The 21,974-nt window shown below is 52.6% G+C and overlaps 1 protein-coding gene across 2 annotated transcripts in view; it reads left to right on the plus strand.

Annotated features, from left to right (window-relative positions):
• LOC115187925 (skin secretory protein xP2) overlaps positions 1 to 21,974 on the plus strand; it is a 36,907-nt gene that overhangs the window by 5,439 nt on the left and 9,494 nt on the right. The window contains exons 2-3 of one of the 2 annotated variants that reach the window (XM_029746993.1): positions 12,224 to 13,183; positions 13,783 to 13,919. In XM_029746993.1, coding sequence (XP_029602853.1) covers positions 12,224 to 13,183; positions 13,783 to 13,910 — 1,088 coding nt within the window. In that variant the 3' untranslated portion in view covers positions 13,911 to 13,919. Of the gene's footprint in view, positions 1 to 12,223; positions 13,184 to 13,782; positions 13,920 to 21,974 lie in introns of those variants that run through there. The other variant, XM_029746994.1, reaches the window with a different exon arrangement.

Consider the following 21,974-nt stretch of genomic DNA (forward strand, 5'->3'; position numbering starts at 1 on the left):
TGATGGAGTGCCTGGCTATCTGTAAATGATGTCTGAGTGATGGAGTGCCTGGCTATCTGTAAATGATGTTGGAGTGATGGAGTGCCTGGCTATCTGTAAATGATGTCTGAGTGATGGAGTGCCTGGCTATCTGTAAATGATGTCTGAGTGATGGAGTGCCTGGCTATCTGTAAATGATGTCTGAGTGATGGAGTGCCTGGCTATCTGTAAATGATGTCTGAGTGATGGAGTGCCTGGCTATCTGTAAATGATGTCGGATTGATGGAGTGCCTGGCTATCTGTAAATGATGTCTGAGTGATGGAGTGCCTGGCTATCTGTAAATGATGTCTGAGTGATGGAGTGCCTGGCTATCTGTAAATGATGTTGGAGTGATGGAGTGCCTGGCTATCTGTAAATGATGTCTGAGTGATGGAGTGCCTGGCTATCTGTAAATGATGTCTGAGTGATGGAGTGCCTGACTATCTGTAAATGATGTCTGAGTGATGGAGTGCCTGGCTATCTGTAAATGATGTCTGAGTGATGGAGTGCCTGGCTATCTGTAAATGATGTCTGAGTGATGGAGTGCCTGGCTATCTGTAAATGATGTCTGAGTGATGGAGTGCCTGGCTATCTGTAAATGATGTCTGAGTGATGGAGTGCCTGGCTATCTGTAAATGATGTCTGAGTGATGGAGTGCCTGGCTATCTGTAAATGATGTCTGAGTGATGGAGTGCCTGGCTATCTGTAAATGATGTCGGAGTGATGGAGTGCCTGACTATCTGTAAATGATGTCTGAGTGATGGAGTGCCTGGCTATCTGTAAATGATGTCTGAGTGATGGAGTGCCTGGCTATCTGTAAATGATGTCTGAGTGATGGAGTGCCTGGCTATCTGTAAATGATGTCTGAGTGATGGAGTGCCTGGCTATCTGTAAATGATGTTGGAGTGATGGAGTGCCTGGCTATCTGTAAATGAATAAAAAACAAGAATAGTGCCATCTGATTTTCTTTTGATACTTAAGTATGTTTTAACAATTACATTTATTAAAACCAAATACTTTTAGACTTTTACTCAAGTAGTATTTTACTGGGTGACTTTCACTTTTACTTGAGTCATTTTCCTTTAAGGTATCTATACTTTTACTCAAGTATGACAATTGGGTACTTTTCCCACCACAGAAAGTAGCCTCATTAATCCCGTCATTTTGGTTACATTAATTTCTGTTTACTGCATTTATTAATTGTTCACAACCTGCTACACTTGTGAGAAACAGGTTTTGGTTTATTTCATAACACATCATTTGAGATTTGTAAAAAAAAATTTCATTGTGTTTTGTTTTGGAGTGGTCCGTGTGAGCAATGAGCACATGTCTGTTTTCTCTGTCTTCAATATTATTCTACAATGTAGATAATAGTAAAACATAAATAAAAACCCTTGAATGAGTAGGTGTGTCCAAACTTTTGACTGGCATTTCCATCAATAAATAAAAATCATTCTTTTTGTAATGAGATTTTTTTTTCTCCTGACCAGAAATAGTTTTTATTTATTGCTTTTCTGTTGACTTTTGTATTTTATTTTTTTGCCACAACCTGGTTAATGGAAGCCCTGGTACCCATAGAGAGGCCTGGCTGACACAGGGACCATATTGTCCATTCATGGGTCCTGCCTGGCTCTGGTCCTGCCTGGCCTGCCTGCCTGGCCTGGCACATGGCTTCTACACACTAGGACCAGGCACAGCTGAGGACATTGTTATGTAATCATTTAACATACACTCACACTGTGTACTCACTGCCCTGTTGTTACAGAGGCACCGTCAGTATGTATTTATACAGGTTGTTACTGCCTGACCGTCAGTATGTCTTGATACAGGTTGTTACTGAGGGACCATCAGTATGTCTTGATACAGGTTGTTACAGAGGGACCATCAGTATGTCTTGATACAGGTTGTTACTGCCTGACCATCAGTATGTCTTGATACAGGTTGTTACAGAGGGACCGTCAGTATGTCTTGATACAGGTTGTTACTGCCTGACCGTCAGTATGTCTTGATACAGGTTGTTACAGAGGGACCATCAGTATGTCTTGATACAGGTTGTTACTGAGGGACCATCAGTATGTCTTGATACAGGTTGTTACTGAGGGACCATCAGTATGTCTTGATACAGGTTGTTACTGCCTGACCATCAGTATGTCTTGATACAGGTTGTTACTGAGGGACCGTCAGTATGTCTTGATACAGGTTGTTACTGAGGGACCATCAGTATGTCTTGATACAGGTTGTTACTGAGGGACCATCAGTATGTCTTGATACAGGTTGTTACTGAGGGACCATCAGTATGTCTTGATACAGGTTGTTACAGAGGGACCATCAGTATGTCTTGATACAGGTTGTTACAGAGGGACCATCAGTATGTCTTGATACAGAGGGACCATCAGTATGTCTTGATACAGGTTGTTACTGAGGGACCATCAGTATGTCTTGATACAGGTTGTTACAGAGGGACCATCAGTATGTCTTGATACAGGTTGTTACTGCCTGACCATCAGTATGTCTTGATACAGGTTGTTACAGAGGGACCATCAGTATGTCTTGATACAGGTTGTTACAGAGGGACCATCAGTATGTCTTGATACAGGTTGTTACAGAGGGACCATCAGTATGTCTTGATACAGGTTGTTACTGCCTGACCATCAGTATGTCTTGATACAGGTTGTTACTGAGGGACCATCAGTATGTCTTGATACAGGTTGTTACTGCCTGACCATCAGTATGTCTTGATACAGGTTGTTACTGCCTGACCATCAGTATGTCTTGATACAGGTTGTTACTGCCTGACCATCAGTATGTCTTGATACAGGTTGTTACAGAGGGACCATCAGTATGTCTTGATACAGGTTGTTACTGCCTGACCATCAGTATGTCTTGATACAGGTTGTTACTGCCTGACCATCAGTATGTCTTGATACAGGTTGTTACTGCCTGACCATCAGTATGTCTTGATACAGGTTGTTACAGAGGGACCATCAGTATGTCTTGATACAGGTTGTTACAGAGGGGCCGTCAGTATGTCTTGATACAGGTTGTTACTGAGGGACCATCAGTATGTCTTGATACAGGTTGTTACAGAGGGACCATCAGTATGTCTTGATACAGGTTGTTACAGAGGGACCATCAGTATGTCTTGATACAGGTTGTTACAGAGGGACCATCAGTATGTCTTGATACAGGTTGTTTAGGTCTGTCTGTTTCAGGGTGTTGTAGTACCATCTCTAGCAGTGTGTCTGTCTGTTTCAGGGTGTTGTAGTACCATCTCTAGCAGTGTGTCTGTTTCAGGGTGTTGTAGTACCATCTCTAGCAGTGTGTCTGTTTCAGGGTGTTGTAGTACCATCTCTAGCAGTGTGTCTGTCTGTTTCAGGGTGGTGTTGTAGTACCATCTCTAGCAGTGTGTCTGTCTGTTTCAGGGTGTTGTAGTACCATCTCTAGCAGTGTGTCTGTTTCAGGGTGTTGTAGTACCATCTCTAGCAGTGTGTCTGTCTGTTTCAGGGTGTTGTAGTACCATCTCTAGCAGTGTGTCTGTCTGTTTCAGGGTGTTGTAGTACCATCTCTAGCAGTGTGTTTGTCTGTTTCAGGGTGGTGTTGTAGTACCATCTCTAGCAGTGTGTCTGTTTCAGGGTGTTGTAGTACCATCTCTAGCAGTGTGTCTGTCTGTTTCAGGGTGTTGTAGTACCATCTCTAGCAGTGTGTTTGTCTGTTTCAGGGTGGTGTTGTAGTACCATCTCTAGCAGTGTGTCTGTCTGTTTCAGGGTGGTGTTGTAGTACCATCTCTAGCAGTGTGTCTGTTTCAGGGTGTTGTAGTACCATCTCTAGCAGTGTGTCTGTCTGTTTCAGGGGGTTGTAGTACCATCTCTAGCAGTGTGTCTGTTTCAGGGTGTTGTAGTACCATCTCTAGCAGTGTGTCTGTCTGTTTCAGGGTGTTGTAGTACCATCTCTAGCAGTGTGTCTGTTTCAGGGTGTTGTAGTACCATCTCTAGCAGTGTGTCTGTCTGTTTCAGGGTGTTGTAGTACCATCTCTAGCAGTGTGTCTGTCTGTTTCAGGGTGTTTTAGTACCATCTCTAGCAGTGTGTCTGTCTGTTTCAGGGTGTTGTAGTACCACCCAGTTAGCCAGTCAAGTCACCTAGAGATGCTCTCTGTCTTCGTCCCAGAGGCTGGCGTCACCTCTGAAATGTTGTATTGTACCATGCTGCTACTCTGTACATGTGGCACTGCATGGCAGTGATCTGTCCCATCTAACAGCACTGTCTCACCAGCTGTATGCCAGCCAATGCCACAGTGGTCCCACCGGGTCCCCACCCCCCAGCTCTCTCTCTCCCTCTCCCTCTCCCTCTGTCCAGGGACTGACTAGCTGTTTTGACTGGGATCTCTGTCATCTTTGGATGGTAATCATGTTGACACAAGAGTCATCCATGCCAAGAGAGGCTCTATCTCTGTCTGTCTCTGTCCCGCCAACCAGCCAGCTACAGACAACAGTTGTTCTATCCCAGAGAGCTAGCTGACTGTACTGTCTAGCTCTCTCTGTCTCGGTCTGTCTTGGTCTGTCTCTGTCCCACTACCAGCCAATCCCACCAGCCAGCCAGCTACAGACAACAGATGTCCTATCCCTGAGATCTAGCTGGCTGTACTGTACTGTCTCAGTCTGTCTCTGTCCCACTACCAGCCAATCCCACCAGCCAGCCAGCTACAGACAACAGATGTCCTATCCCTGAGATCTAGCTGGCTGTACTGTACTGTCTCAGTCTGTCTCTGTCCCACTACCAGCCAATCCCACCAGCCAGCCAGCTACAGACAACAGATGTCCTATCCCTGAGATCTAGCTGGCTGTACTGTACTGTCTCAGTCTGTCTCTGTCCCACTACCAGCCAATCCCACCAGCCAGCCAGCTACAGACAACAGATGTCCTATCCCTGAGATCTAGCTGGCTGTACTGTACTGTCTCAGTCTGTCTCTGTCCCACTACCAGCCAATCCCACCAGCCAGCCAGCTACAGACAACAGATGTCCTATCCCTGAGATCTAGCTGGCTGTACTGTACTGTCTCAGTCTGTCTCTGTCCCACTATCAGCCAGCTACAGACAACAGCTGTCCTATCCCTGAGAGCTAGCTGGCTGTACAACTGTAACTGCAGCATTTTTCACCAGTTTTCATTATTCAGCTCAGGAGTTGCTTGCGAAGCCATGTGAGAGAGAAGTGTAATTTCACCCAGGTGTTCACCAATGACCCCCTCGCCCCTGAAGTTAAACCAACCAACCAATGACCCCCTCGCCCCTGAAGTTAAACCAACCAACCAATGACCCCCTCGCCCCTGAAGTTAAACCAACCAACCAATGACCCCCTCGCCCCTGAAGTTAAACCAACCAACCAATGACCCCCTCGCCCCTGAAGTTAAACCAACCAACCAATGACCCCCTCGCCCCTGAAGTTAAACCAACCAACCAATGACCCCCTCGCCCCTGAAGTTAAACCAACCAACCAATGACCCCCTCGCCCCTGAAGTTAAACCAACCAACCAATGACCCCCTCGCCCCTGAAGTTAAACCAACCAACCAATGACCCCCTCGCCCCTGAAGTTAAACCAACCAACCAATGACCCCCCTCGCCCCTGAAGTTAAACCAACCAACCAATGACCCCCCTCGCCCCTGAAGTTAAACCAACCAACCAATGACCCCCTCGCCCCTGAAGTTAAACCAACCAACCAATGACCCCCTCGCCCCTGAAGTTAAACCAACCAACCAATGACCCCCTCGCCCCTGAAGTTAAACCAACCAACCCAATGACCCCCTCGCCCCTGAAGTTAAACCAACCAACCAATGACCCCCTCGCCCCTGAAGTTAAACCAACCAACCAATGACCCCCTCGCCCCTGAAGTTAAACCAACCAACCAATGACCCCCCTCGCCCCTGAAGTTAAACAACCAACCAATGACCCCCCTCGCCCCTGAAGTTAAACCAACCAACCAATGACCCCCTCGCCCCTGAAGTTAAACCAACCAACCAATGACCCCCTCGCCCCTGAAGTTAAACCAACCAACCAATGACCCCCTCGCCCCTGAAGTTAAACCAACCAACCAATGACCCCCTCGCCCCTGAAGTTAACCCACCCAACCAATGACCCCCTCGCCCCTGAAGTTAAACCAACCAACCAATGACCCCCTCGCCCCTGAAGTTAAACCAACCAACCAATGACCCCCTCGCCCCTGAAGTTAAACCAACCAACCAATGACCCCCTCGCCCCTGAAGTTAAACCAACCAACCAATGACCCCCTCGCCCCTGAAGTTAAACCAACCAACCAATGACCCCCTCGCCCCTGAAGTTAAACCAACCAACCAATGACCCCCTCGCCCCTGAAGTTAAACCAATCAACCAATGACCCCCTCGCCCCTGAAGTTAAAACCAACCAACCAATGACCCCCTCGCCCCTGAAGTTAAACCAACCAACCAATGACCCCCTCGCCCCTGAAGTTAAACCAACCAACCAATGACCCCCTCGCCCCTGAAGTTAAACCAACCAACCAATGACCCCCTCGCCCCTGAAGTTAAACCAACCAACCAATGACCCCCCTCGCCCCTGAAGTTAAACCAACCAACCAATGACCCCCTCGCCCCTGAAGTTAAACCAACCAACCAATGACCCCCTCGCCCCTGAAGTTAAACCAACCAACCAATGACCCCCTCGCCCCTGAAGTTAAACCAACCAACCAATGACCCCCTCGCCCCTGAAGTTAAACCAACCAACCAGCATTTTTGCAGCGCTGTTCTTCTTTACATAACAGACTTCCTGTAGAGCTACAACGAAATGAAACATCACAACTATATTTCCTCATCTCATCACCCCATAGCTCCTCATCACCCCATAACTCCTCATCACCCCATAACTCATCACCTCATCTCATCACCCCATAACTCATCACCTCATCTCATCACCCCATAGCTCCTCATCACCCCATAACTCATCATCTCATCTCATCACCCCATAACTCCTCATCTCATCACCCCATAACTCATCACCTCATCTCATCACCCCATAACTCATCACCTCATCTCATCACCCCATAACTCCTCATCACCCCATAACTCATCACCTCATCTCATCACCCCATAGCTCCTCATCACCCCATAACTCATCATCTCATCTCATCACCCCATAACTCATCACCTCATCTCATCACCCCATAACTCCTCATCACCCCATAACTCATCACCTCATCTCATCACCCCATAACTCATCACCTCATCTCATCACCCCATAACTCCTCATCTCATCACCCCATAACTCATCACCTCATCTCATCACCCCATAACTCATCACCTCATCTCATCACCCCATAACTCCTCATCACCCCATAACTCATCATCTCATCTCATCACCCCATAACTCATCACCTCATCTCATCACCCCATAACTCCTCATCTCATCACCCCATAACTCATCACCTCATCTCATCACCCCATAACTCCTCATCTCATCACCCCATAACTCCTCATCACCCCATAACTCCTCATCACCCCATAACTCCTCATCACCCCATAACTCCTCATCTCATCACCCCATATGTCACAAAATCTTTCGTTGTGTTGCAGGGAAGACCAAAATGCAGCGGAGTTGTGGATACTCATATTTTAATTAACAAAAAAAGAGTAAAGCATCCACTTGACAAAACAATAAATGATACCCACAACACTAAACAGTTTTGCAGGCTCACCAACGCAGTGCAAAAAACAACTACCCACAAAACCAAGTGACAAACATACTCCTACATATATGACTCCCAATCAGGAACAACGATCCCCAGCTGTTCCTGATCAGGAGTCACAAGACCAACACAGAACAATCACACACATACAAGACTGCCACGTCCTGACCCCAAAACTACTACAACAGCTCCATCTGCTGGTCAGGACGTGACACCATAACTCCTCATCTCATCACCCCATAGCTCCTTATCACCCCATAACTCCTCATCTCATCACCCCATAACTCCTCATCTCATCACCCCATAACTCCTCATCTCATCACCCCATAACTCCTCATCACCCCATAACTCCTCATCACATCACCCCATAACTCCTCATCTCATCACCCCATAGCTCCTCATCACCCCATAACTCCTCATCACCCCATAACTCCTCATCACCCCATAACTCCTCATCACCCCATAACTCATCATCACATCACCCCATAACTCCTCATCTCATCACCCCATAACTCCTCATCACCCCATAACTCCTCATCACATCACCCCATAACTCCTCATCTCATCACCCCATAGCTCCTCATCACCCCATAACTCCTCATCACCCCATAACTCCTCATCACCCCATAACTCCTCATCTCATCACCCCATAACCCCTCATCTCATCACCCCATAACTCCTCATCTCATCACCCCATAACTCCTCATCACCCCATAACTCATCACCCCATAACCCCTCATCACCCCATAATTCCTCATCTCATCACCCCATAACTCCTCATCTCATCACCCCATAACTCCTCATCACCCCATAACTCATCACCCCATAACTCCTCATTTCATCTCCCCATAACCCCTCATCTCATCACCCCATAACTCCTCATCACCCCATAACTCCTCATCTCATCACCCCATAACTCCTCATCACCCCATAACTCCTCATCTCATCACCCCATAACTCCTCATCACCCCATAACTCCTCATCACCCCATTACTCCTCATCACCCCGTAACTCCTCATCTCATCACCCCATAGCTCCTCATCACCCCATAACTCCTCATCTCATCACCCCATAACTCATCTCATCACCCCATAACTCCTCATCACCCCATTACTCCTCATCACCCCGTAACTCCTCATCTCATCACCCCATAACTCCTCATCACCCCGTAACTCCTCATCACCCCGTAACTCCTCATCTCATCACCCCATAACTCCTCATCACCCCATAGCTCCTCATCACCCCATAACTCCTCATCTCATCACCCCATAGCTCCTCATCACCCCATAACTCATCTCATCACCCCATAGCTCCTCATCACCCCATAACTCATCACCCCATAACTCCTCATCACCCCATAGCTCCTCATCGCCCCATAACTCCTCATCACCACATTACTCCTCATCACCCCATAGCTCCTCATCACCCCATAACTCCTCATCTCATCACCCCATAGCTCCTCATCACCCCATAACTCCTCATCACCCCATAACTCCTCATCACCCCATAACTCCTCATCTCATCACCCCATAGCTCCTCATCTCATCACCCCATAGCTCCTCATCACCCCATAACTCCTCATCTCATCACCCCATAACTCATCTCATCACCCCATAGCTCCTCATCACCCCATAACTCCTCATCACCCCATAACTCCTCATCACCCCATAACTCATCACCCCATAACTCCTCATCACCCCATAACTCCTCATCACCCCGTAACTCCTCATCTCATCACCCCATAGCTCCTCATCACCCCATAACTCATCTCATCACCCCATAACTCATCTCATCACCCCATAACTCCTCATCACCCCATAGCTCCTCATCACCCCATAACTCATCTCATCACCCCATAACTCCTCATCACCCCATAACTCCTCATCTCATCACCCCATAACTCCTCATCACCCCATAACTCCTCATCACCCCGTAACTCCTCATGTAGACCTCTAAATCTATCTCTCTCTGTTTGCTTGTCTTCCATTGGTCCTGGTCCTATTTTGTGCTAGCCCATTACATTCCTTTCCAGTCGTTGCTCCCTGGTCTTTAGGGGCTACGACAGTCAAACCAAACCAGGAAGCTGGAGTGTCTAATTTGATCATTTGGTTTATGTCATGCATGAAACAATGCTCTGTTTACATCGGGGGGGGGGGGGAGGAGTTAACAGTGACATGGATTAAATCATAGGAAGGTTGTGATCAGTCTAGGAACAGATTTCCTGAACTGTTTTTGCAGACAGACTGGTCCCAGATCTGTTTGTGTTGTCTTGCCCAACAACTCTATGGTAATTCATTGTATTGTGAAACATCCTAGATGTGGGCTATACAACACAAGCAGATCTGGGACCAGGCTTAGACTATCCTATTGTGTGTTTTCCAGGTGTCCAGTAGCCTACCCTTGGATGGATATTCACCCCCATCTAGTCTGTATCAGTCATATACACTTCCTCGTCACAGTTTCGTAACTAGGTGAACCTTGTCCCTAGGTGAACCTTGTCCCCAGGTGAACCTTGTCCCCAGGTGAACCTTGACCCTAGGTGAACCTTGTCCCTAGGTGAACCTTGTCCCTAGGTGAACCTTGTCCCCAGGGCTCAGAGAGAGAAAAACCAGCAGGTTGCTTTCAATAAATCACATTCTTCAACCCCTGGAAATGGAGGATGAGTTTTTCATCTTTTAATAAGTTCCGCATGTCCTAGAAATTCTCCTCGTCTTTTATTGTTTTCCCCGTCACTGCTGAGTCAAACCAACTGACTCTCTCTTACCAAAGGGGCCATTTCTGTTTCAGTCATATTTCAACAGCAGTTAAAATACTTCAGGATGGTCCCAACAACCAAAGCGTTTGAATACAAAGGGGGAAAATGGCTCCACACTTGACAACATAATGGTTGATTTAACATGACAGCTACCCTGAAGAGGAAGTGTCGACTTTGACAGCAAATGGTACATTTTTACCTTTCTGAATTTTGGCATCTGCTGCTGCAGCGACACCAACAGTGAACAGCTCATCATTATTCTATGTTCTGTGGATTAATTACATCTAAATCCGTTACATCTAAATCCGTTACATCTAAATCCGTTACATCTAAATCCGTTACATCTAAATCCGTTACATCTAAATCCGTTTCATCTAAATCCGTTTCATCTAAATCCGTTTCATCTAAATCCGTTACATCTAAATCCGTTACATCTAAATCCGTTACATCTAAATCCGTTACATCTAAATCCGTTTCATCTAAATCCGTTTCATCTAAATCCGTTTCATCTAAATCCGTTTCATCTAAATCCATTTCATCTAAATCCGGATTGGGTTACCAGGAGTTACTACTGAATGTTTTAGGTGTTACTGTGGCAGTAGATCATGGATTGGGTTACCAGGAGTTACTACTGAATGTTTTAGGTGTTACTGTGGCAGTAGATCATGGATTGGGTTAGCAGGAGTTACTACTGAATGTTTTAGGTGTTACTGTAGCAGTAGATCATGGATTGGGTTAGCAGGAGTTACTACTGAATGTTTTAGGTGTTACTGTGGCAGTAGATTGGGTTAGCAGGAGTTACTACTGAATGTTTTAGGTGTTACTGTGGCAGTAGATCATGGATTGGGTTAGCAGGAGTTACTACTGAATGTTTTAGGTGTTACTGTGGCAGTAGATCATGGATTGGGTTAGCAGGAGTTACTACTGAATGTTTTAGGTGTTACTGTGGCAGTAGATCATGGATTGGGTTACCAGGAGTTACTACTGAATGTTTTAGGTGTTACCGTGGCAGTAGATCATGGATTGGGTTACCAGGAGTTACTACTGAATGTTTTAGGTGTTACCGTGGCAGTAGATCATGGATTGGGTTAGCAGGAGTTACTACTGAATGTTTTAGGTGTTACCGTGGCAGTAGATCATGGATTGGGTTAGCAGGAGTTACTACTGAATGTTTTAGGTGTTACTGTGGCAGTAGATCATGGATTGGGTTAGCAGGAGTTACTACTGAATGTTTTAGGTGTTACTGTGGCAGTAGATCATGGATTGGGTTAGCAGGAGTTACTACTGAATGTTTTAGGTGTTACTGTGGCAGTAGATTGGGTTAGCAGGAGTTACTACTGAATGTTTTAGGTGTTACTGTGGCAGTAGATCATGGATTGGGTTAGCAGGAGTTACTACTGAATGTTTTAGGTGTTACTGTGGCAGAGTGCTGAATGTGTCTGAAGATGGTTAACTACAACACAACTAGATCGGTTCATGACAACACAGACACACCAAGGTCAATGCTGATCAGTCATAACTGCTTGAATTTCAGGCATTCAAGCTTATCAGATCCTTCGTTAGTTCAACTGATTTAACCAATGTTTGGAATTCAATGTGAGAAACGTTTTGCCGTGCAATGATGGTTTATCAGGAATGTTACAGTTGGATCTGGTTTCAGATGTCAGGTTAAACCTGGAAATACATTTTCTCTCATGAACCTCATGTCTTTCTGTGTTTTTACATTTTTTTTATTCCAGTTGTCAGGAATGGACACATCTCGGAGGAAACAGAGACCATCGCTGACCAGATGCAACTTCCTGTCCAGAGTGCCCTGACTGATGACTCTGAGGAACCTGTCCTCATGGCCTCCGAGGCCCTGGAGACCATGGGGTCTGGATGGGAGGAGGACCAGGTCCTGGTGATGTTGGCTGCAGCTGAGCCAGAGGTTCCACCTGAAGTCCCTGCTGAGGCTGCAGCCGTGGAAGCAGAGGTCCTTTCAGAGGCTGTGGTTTTAGTAGAGGCTGTGGCCCCAGTGGAGGTGGCGATCCCTGTTGAGGCCGTCGTGGTTGAGGCCGCTCCTCTGGCAGAGGCTCCTGCTAAGACAGTGGTGTCTGAGGAGGCCCCTGTTGTTGAAACTGGAGCTGCAGTGGAGGTGGCTACCCTGGTCGAGGCAGCTGCACCTGTGGAAGCTGCTGTCCCAGTCGAGGTAGCTGCCCCCATTGAAGTTGTTTCCCCAGTCGAGGTAGCTGCCCCCATTGAGGAGACCCCAGCTCCAGCCCCAACAGAGGAGACCCCAGCTCCAGCCCCAGCCCCAACAGAGGAGGCTCCAGCCCCAACAGAGGAGACCCCAGCTCCAGCCCCAACAGAGGAGACCCCAGCTCCAGCCCCAACAGAGGAGACCCCAGCTCCAGCCCCAAAAGAGGAGACCCCAGCTCCAGCCCCAAAAGAGGAGACCAAAGAAGCCCCAGCCCCTGTGGCCGCTGTCCCTGAGCCAGTAACCCCTGCTGCTGAGCCTGTGGCCGCTGTCCCAGTGGGGGCCCCTGCTGTGGAGGCCCCTGCACCCAGTGGCCCCATAACTGACCTTGTTGTTGCTGCTGAGCCTGCAGCAGAGCCAATAATCACCCCTGTGGCTGTGGAGGCCCCTGTAGCAGCCATTGCCAATGAGCCAGTGGAGGCCCCAGGACCAGTGGAGGCCCCAGGACCAGTAGAGGCCCCAGGTGAGGTGGCAGCTCCAGCCGCCCCAGAGCTAACACCAGCCGCCCCTGCCCCAGAGCTAACACCAGCCGCCCCTGCTCCTGTGGCCCTGCCTACTCCTGCTACCTCAGACGCCCCAGCCCCTGCCCCAGAGCTAACACCAGCCGCCCCTGCCCCAGAGCTAACACCGGCCGCCCCTGCCCCAGAGCTAACACCAGCCTCCCTTGCTCCCGTGGCCCTGCCTACTCCTGCTATCTCAATCCTAGAGATTGATGGTATGTACTCCTTTACCGCTTCATCCTCACTGACACGATCACTCTACATATTTAAACCGTCATAAAACCTCATCAAGATGTTAACCTTGTCTTAATATAATTGTATTTACCAGGTTCACAAATAGTCACATTTCACCTCAGTAACACAGTCCCAACTGATTGTGCTGAGGGATAATTAAATTCCACAGAGCAATGGCTGCCATTTATTGTCCTGATTCACCCCAGGGAGATTATGATTGTTCTTCCAGCTCATAGATTCACTAAATTGATATGTTAACCTAAAACACCCGTCTCTCCTGATTTGTAAATAAGGTGTGTCAGTCAAAGTCTATGTTGTAACCTGCCAGATCCGGCTTATCTGGAATATGGTTGGTCCTCCCCTGCCACAGGCACAAATAGCTGGGAAGACATCTCTGCAAACATGCGTGAAATGTGGGGAGAGACAGTGAGCGTGAGGTGTGGGGAGAGACGGTGAGATGTGGGGAGAGACGGTGAGATGTGGGGAGAGACGGTGAGATGTGGGGAGAGACGGCGAGATGTGGGGAGAGACGGTGAGATGTGGGGAGAGACGGCGAGATGTGGGGAGAGACGGCGAGATGTGGGGAGAGACGGTGAGATGTGGGGAGAGACGGTGAGATGTGGGGAGAGACGGCGAGGTGTGGGGAGAGACGGTGAGATGTGGGGAGAGACGGCGAGGTGTGGGGAGAGACGGTGAGATGTGGGGAGAGACGGTGAGCGACGGTGAGATGTGGGGAGAGACGGCGAGGTGTGGGGAGAGACGGTGAGATGTGGGGAGAGACGGCGAGGTGTGGGGAGAGACGGTGAGATGTGGGGAGAGACGGCGAGCGACGGTGAGATGTGGGGAGAGACGGCGAGCGACGGTGAGATGTGGGGAGAGACGGCGAGATGTGGGGAGAGACGGCGAGATGTGGGGAGAGACGGCGAGCGACGGTGAGATGTGGGGAGAGACGGCGAGATGTGGGGAGAGACGGCGAGCGACGGTGAGATGTGGGGAGAGACGGTGAGATGTGGGGAGAGACGGTGAGATGTGGGGAGAGACGGCGAGCGACGGTGAGATGTGGGGAGAGACGGTGAGGTGTGGGGAGAGACGGTGAGCGTGAGCAGACAAGCTGAGAGATGGAAGACCAACTGACCAACAGACCAGCGTATATTTACTCACCCACAGAGTTGTTTAAAGACTGTTGTACGGTGGAGTCTATAAATAGGTAAAAGGTATTCTAACAAATGTAGCATACCCCCCCAAGGTCTCCATAGCCTCATTACCTGACTAGTTACCAAGAGGTATCAGACACCGTCACCGACTAGGGGGAGGTATCCGACACCGTCACCGACTAGGGGGAGGTATCCGTCACCGGCTAGGGGGAGGAATCCGACACCGTCACCGACTAGGGGGAGGTATCCGTCACCGGCTAGGGGGAGGTATCCGACACCGGCTAGGGGGAGGTATCCGACACCGACTAGGGGGAGGTATCCGTCACCGACTAGGGGGAGGTATCCATCACCGACTAGGGGGAGGTATCTGACACCGACTAGGGGGAGGTATCCGTCACCGACTAGGGGGAGGTATCCGTCACCGACTAGGGGGAGGTATCAGACACCGTCACCGACTAGGGGGAGGTATCAGACACCGTCACCGACTAGGAGGAGGTATCAGACACCGTCACCGACTAGGAGGAGGTATCAGACACCGTCACCGACTAGGGGGAGGTATCCGACACCGTCACCGACTAGGGGGAGGTATCCGACACCGTCACCGACTAGGGGGAGGTATCCGACACCGTCACCGACTAGGGGGAGGTATCCGTCACCGACTAGGGGGAGGTATCCGACACCGTCACCGACTAGGGGGAGGTATCCGACACCGGCTAGGGGGAGGAATCCGACACGACTAGGGGGAGGTATCCGTCACCGACTAACGGGAGGTATCCGACACCGTCACCGACTAGGGGGAGGTATCCGACACCGGCTAGGGGGAGGTATCAGACACCGGCTAGGGGGAGGAATCCGACACGACTAGGGGGAGGTATCCGTCACCGACTAGGAGGAGGTATCCGACACCGTCACCGGCAAGGGGGAGGTATCCGACACCATCACCAACTAGGGGGAGGTATCCGACACCGTCACCGACTAGGGGGAGGTATCCGACACCGACTAGGGGGAGGTATCCGTCACCGACTAGGGGGAGGTATCCGTCACCGACTAGGGGGAGGTATCAGACACCGTCACCGACTAGGGGGAGGTATCCGACACCGTCACCGACTAGGGGGAGGTATCCGACTCCGTCACCGGCTAGGGGAGGTATCCGACTCCGTCACCGGCTAGGGGGAGGTATCCGTCACCAACTAGGGCGAGGTATCCGACTCCGTCACCGGCTAGGGGGAGGTATCCGACTCCGTCACCGACTAGGGGGAGGTATCCGACACCGTCACCGACTAGGAGGAGGTATCAGACACCGTCACCGACTAGGGGGAGGTATCCGACACCGTCACCGACTAGGGGGAGGTATCCGACACCGACTAGGGGGAGGTATCCGACTCCGTCACCGACTAGGAGGAGGTATCAGACACCGACTAGGGGGAGGTATCAGACACCGACTAGGGGGAGGTATCAGACACCGACTAGGGGGAGGTATCAGACACCGACTAGGGGGAGGTATCCGACTCCGTCACTGGCTAGGGGGAGGTATCCGTCACCGACTAGGGGGAGGTATCCGACACCGTCACCGACTAGGGGGAGGTAACCGACTCCGTCACCGACTAGGGGGAGGTATCCGACTCCGTCACCGACTAGGGGAAGGTAACCGACTCCGTCACCGACTAGGGGGAGGTCTCCGTCTAGGTATCCGACTCCGTCACCGACTAGGGGGAGGTATCCGACACCGTCACCGACTAGGAGGAGGTATCAGACACCGTCACCGACTAGGGGGAGGTATCCGACACCGTCACCGACTAGGGGGAGGTATCCGTCACCGACTAGGGGGAGGTATCCGACTCCGTCACCGACTAGGGGGAGGTATCAGACACCGACTAGGGGGAGGTATCAGACACCGACTAGGGGGAGGTATCCGACTCCGTCACTGGCTAGGGGGAGGTATCCGTCACCGACTAGGGGGAGGTATCCGACACCGTCACCGACTAGGGGGAGGTATCCGACTCCGTCACCGACTAGGGGGAGGTAACCGACTCCGTCACCGACTAGGGGGAGGTATCCGTCACCGACTAGGGGGAGGTATCAGACACCGTCACCGGCTAGGGGGAGGTATCCGACACCGACTAGGGGGAGGTATCCGACTCCGTCACTGACTAAGGGGAGGTATCCGTCTCCGTCACTGACTAAGGGGAGGTATCCGTCACTGACTAGGGGGAGGTATCCGTCACCGTCACCGACTAGGAGGAGGTATCAGACACCGTCACCGACTAGGGGGAGGTATCAGACACCGTCACCGACTAGGAGGAGGTATCAGACACCGTCACCGACTAGGAGGAGGTATCAGACACCGTCACCGACTAGGGGGAGGTATCCGACACCGTCACCGACTAGGGGGAGGTATCCGACACCGTCACCGACTAGGGGGAGGTATCCGTCACCGACTAGGGGGAGGTATCCGTCACCGACTAGGGGGAGGTATCAGACACCGTCACCGACTAGGGGGAGGTATCAGACACCGTCACCGACTAGGAGGAGGTATCAGACACCGTCACCGACTAGGAGGAGGTATCAGACACCGTCACCGACTAGGGGGAGGTATCCGACACCGTCACCGACTAGGGGGAGGTATCCGACACCGTCACCGACTAGGGGGAGGTATCCGACACCGTCACCGACTAGGGGGAGGTATCCGTCACCGACTAGGGGGAGGTATCCGACACCGTCACCGACTAGGGGGAGGTATCCGACACCGGCTAGGGGGAGGAATCCGACACGACTAGGGGGAGGTATCCGTCACCGACTAACGGGAGGTATCCGACACCGTCACCGACTAGGGGGAGGTATCCGACACCGGCTAGGGGGAGGTATCAGACACCGGCTAGGGGGAGGAATCCGACACGACTAGGGGGAGGTATCCGTCACCGACTAGGAGGAGGTATCCGACACCGTCACCGGCAAGGGGGAGGTATCCGACACCATCACCAACTAGGGGGAGGTATCCGACACCGTCACCGACTAGGGGGAGGTATCCGACACCGACTAGGGGGAGGTATCCGTCACCGACTAGGGGGAGGTATCCGTCACCGACTAGGGGGAGGTATCAGACACCGTCACCGACTAGGGGGAGGTATCCGACACCGTCACCGACTAGGGGGAGGTATCCGACTCCGTCACCGGCTAGGGGAGGTATCCGACTCCGTCACCGGCTAGGGGGAGGTATCCGTCACCAACTAGGGCGAGGTATCCGACTCCGTCACCGGCTAGGGGGAGGTATCCGACTCCGTCACCGACTAGGGGGAGGTATCCGACACCGTCACCGACTAGGAGGAGGTATCAGACACCGTCACCGACTAGGGGGAGGTATCCGACACCGTCACCGACTAGGGGGAGGTATCCGACACCGACTAGGGGGAGGTATCCGACTCCGTCACCGACTAGGAGGAGGTATCAGACACCGACTAGGGGGAGGTATCAGACACCGACTAGGGGGAGGTATCAGACACCGACTAGGGGGAGGTATCAGACACCGACTAGGGGGAGGTATCCGACTCCGTCACTGGCTAGGGGGAGGTATCCGTCACCGACTAGGGGGAGGTATCCGACACCGTCACCGACTAGGGGGAGGTAACCGACTCCGTCACCGACTAGGGGGAGGTATCCGACTCCGTCACCGACTAGGGGAAGGTAACCGACTCCGTCACCGACTAGGGGGAGGTCTCCGTCTAGGTATCCGACTCCGTCACCGACTAGGGGGAGGTATCCGACACCGTCACCGACTAGGAGGAGGTATCAGACACCGTCACCGACTAGGGGGAGGTATCCGACACCGTCACCGACTAGGGGGAGGTATCCGTCACCGACTAGGGGGAGGTATCCGACTCCGTCACCGACTAGGGGGAGGTATCAGACACCGACTAGGGGGAGGTATCAGACACCGACTAGGGGGAGGTATCCGACTCCGTCACTGGCTAGGGGGAGGTATCCGTCACCGACTAGGGGGAGGTATCCGACACCGTCACCGACTAGGGGGAGGTATCCGACTCCGTCACCGACTAGGGGGAGGTAACCGACTCCGTCACCGACTAGGGGGAGGTATCCGTCACCGACTAGGGGGAGGTATCAGACACCGTCACCGGCTAGGGGGAGGTATCCGACACCGACTAGGGGGAGGTATCCGACTCCGTCACTGACTAAGGGGAGGTATCCGTCTCCGTCACTGACTAAGGGGAGGTATCCGTCACTGACTAGGGGGAGGTATCCGTCACCGTCACCGACTAGGAGGAGGTATCAGACACCGTCACCGACTAGGGGGAGGTATCAGACACCGTCACCGACTAGGAGGAGGTATCAGACACCGTCACCGACTAGGAGGAGGTATCAGACACCGTCACCGACTAGGGGGAGGTATCCGACACCGTCACCGACTAGGGGGAGGTATCCGACACCGTCACCGACTAGGGGGAGGTATCCGACACCGTCACCGACTAGGGGGAGGTATCCGTCACCGACTAGGGGGAGGTATCCGACACCGTCACCGACTAGGGGGAGGTATCCGACACCGGCTAGGGGGAGGAATCCGACACGACTAGGGGGAGGTATCCGTCACCGACTAACGGGAGGTATCCGACACCGTCACCGACTAGGGGGAGGTATCCGACACCGGCTAGGGGGAGGTATCAGACACCGGCTAGGGGGAGGAATCCGACACGACTAGGGGGAGGTATCCGTCACCGACTAGGAGGAGGTATCCGACACCGTCACCGGCAAGGGGGAGGTATCCGACACCATCACCAACTAGGGGGAGGTATCCGACACCGTCACCGACTAGGGGGAGGTATCCGACACCGACTAGGGGGAGGTATCCGTCACCGACTAGGGGGAGGTATCCGTCACCGACTAGGGGGAGGTATCAGACACCGTCACCGACTAGGGGGAGGTATCCGACACCGTCACCGACTAGGGGGAGGTATCCGACTCCGTCACCGGCTAGGGGAGGTATCCGACTCCGTCACCGGCTAGGGGGAGGTATCCGTCACCAACTAGGGCGAGGTATCCGACTCCGTCACCGGCTAGGGGGAGGTATCCGACTCCGTCACCGACTAGGGGGAGGTATCCGACACCGTCACCGACTAGGAGGAGGTATCAGACACCGTCACCGACTAGGGGGAGGTATCCGACACCGTCACCGACTAGGGGGAGGTATCCGACACCGACTAGGGGGAGGTATCCGACTCCGTCACCGACTAGGAGGAGGTATCAGACACCGACTAGGGGGAGGTATCAGACACCGACTAGGGGTAGGTATCAGACACCGACTAGGGGGAGGTATCAGACACCGACTAGGGGGAGGTATCCGACTCCGTCACTGGCTAGGGGGAGGTATCCGTCACCGACTAGGGGGAGGTATCCGACACCGTCACCGACTAGGGGGAGGTAACCGACTCCGTCACCGACTAGGGGGAGGTATCCGACTCCGTCACCGACTAGGGGAAGGTAACCGACTCCGTCACCGACTAGGGGGAGGTCTCCGTCTAGGTATCCGACTCCGTCACCGACTAGGGGGAGGTATCCGACACCGTCACCGACTAGGAGGAGGTATCAGACACCGTCACCGACTAGGGGGAGGTATCCGACACCGTCACCGACTAGGGGGAGGTATCCGTCACCGACTAGGGGGAGGTATCCGACTCCGTCACCGACTAGGGGGAGGTATCAGACACCGACTAGGGGGAGGTATCAGACACCGACTAGGGGGAGGTATCCGACTCCGTCACTGGCTAGGGGGAGGTATCCGTCACCGACTAGGGGGAGGTATCCGACACCGTCACCGACTAGGGGGAGGTATCCGACTCCGTCACCGACTAGGGGGAGGTAACCGACTCCGTCACCGACTAGGGGGAGGTATCCGTCACCGACTAGGGGGAGGTATCAGACACCGTCACCGGCTAGGGGGAGGTATCCGACACCGACTAGGGGGAGGTATCCGACTCCGTCACTGACTAAGGGGAGGTATCCGTCTCCGTCACTGACTAAGGGGAGGTATCCGTCACTGACTAGGGGGAGGTATCCGTCACCGTCACCGACTAGGAGGAGGTATCAGACACCGTCACCAACTAGGAGGAGGTATCAGACACCGTCACCGACTAGGGGGAGGTATCCGACACCGACTAGGGGGAGGTATCCGTCACCAACTAGGGGGAGGTATCCGTCACCGACTAGGGGGAGGTCTCAGACACCGTCACCGACTAGGGGGAGGTATCCGACACCGTCACCGACTAGGGGGAGGTATCCGACACCAACTAGGGGGAGGTATCAGACACCGTCACCGACTAGGGGGAGGTATCCGACAGCGGCTAGGGGGAGGAATTCGACACCGACTAGGGCGAGGTATCCGTCACCGACTAGGGGGAGGTATCCGACACCGTCACCGACTAGGAGGAGGTATCCGACACCGTCACCGGCTAGGGGGAGTTATCCGACACCGTCACCGACTAGGGGGAGGTATCCGACACCGTCACCGACTAGGGGGAGGTATCCGACACCAACTAGGGGGAGGTATCAGACACCGTCACCGACTAGGAGGGGGTATCCGACACCGTCACCGACTAGGGGGAGGTATCCGTCACCGACTAGGGGGAGGTATCAGGCACCGTCACCGACTAGGGGGAGGTATCCGACACCGTCACCGACTAGGGGGAGGTATCCGACTCCGTCACCAGCTAGGGGGAGGTATCCGACACCGTCACCGACTAGGGGGAGGTATCCGACACCGTCACCGACTAGGGGGAGGTATCCGACACCGACTAGGGGGAGGTATCCGACACCAATTAGGGGGAGGTATCCGACTCCGTCACCGACTAGGGGGAGGTATCAGACACCGACTAGGGGGAGGTATCAGACACCGACTAGGGGGAGGTATCCGACTCCGTCACTGGCTAGGGGGAGGGATCCGTCACCGACTAGGGGGAGGTATCCGACACCGTCCCCGACTAGGGGGAGGTATCCGACTCCGTCACCGACTAGGGGGAGGTAACCGACTCCGTCACCGACTAGGGGGAGGTATCCGTCACCAACTAGGGGGAGGTATCCGTCACCGACTAGGGGGAGGTATCAGACACCGTCACCGGCTAGGGGGAGGTATCCGACACCGACTAGGGGGAGGTATCCGACTCCGTCACTGACTAAGGGGAGGTATCCGTCACTGACTAGGGGGAGGTATCCGTCACCGTCACCGACTAGGAGGAGGTATCAGACACCGTCACCGACTAGGAGGAGGTATTAGACACCGTCACCGACTAGGGGGAGGTATCCGACACCGACTAGGGGGAGGTATCCGTCACCGACTAGGGGGAGGTATCCGTCACCAACT

This window comes from Salmo trutta, unplaced genomic scaffold (genome assembly GCF_901001165.1).
Source record: "Salmo trutta unplaced genomic scaffold, fSalTru1.1, whole genome shotgun sequence".
Classification (NCBI taxonomy): Eukaryota; Metazoa; Chordata; class Actinopteri; order Salmoniformes; family Salmonidae; genus Salmo; species Salmo trutta.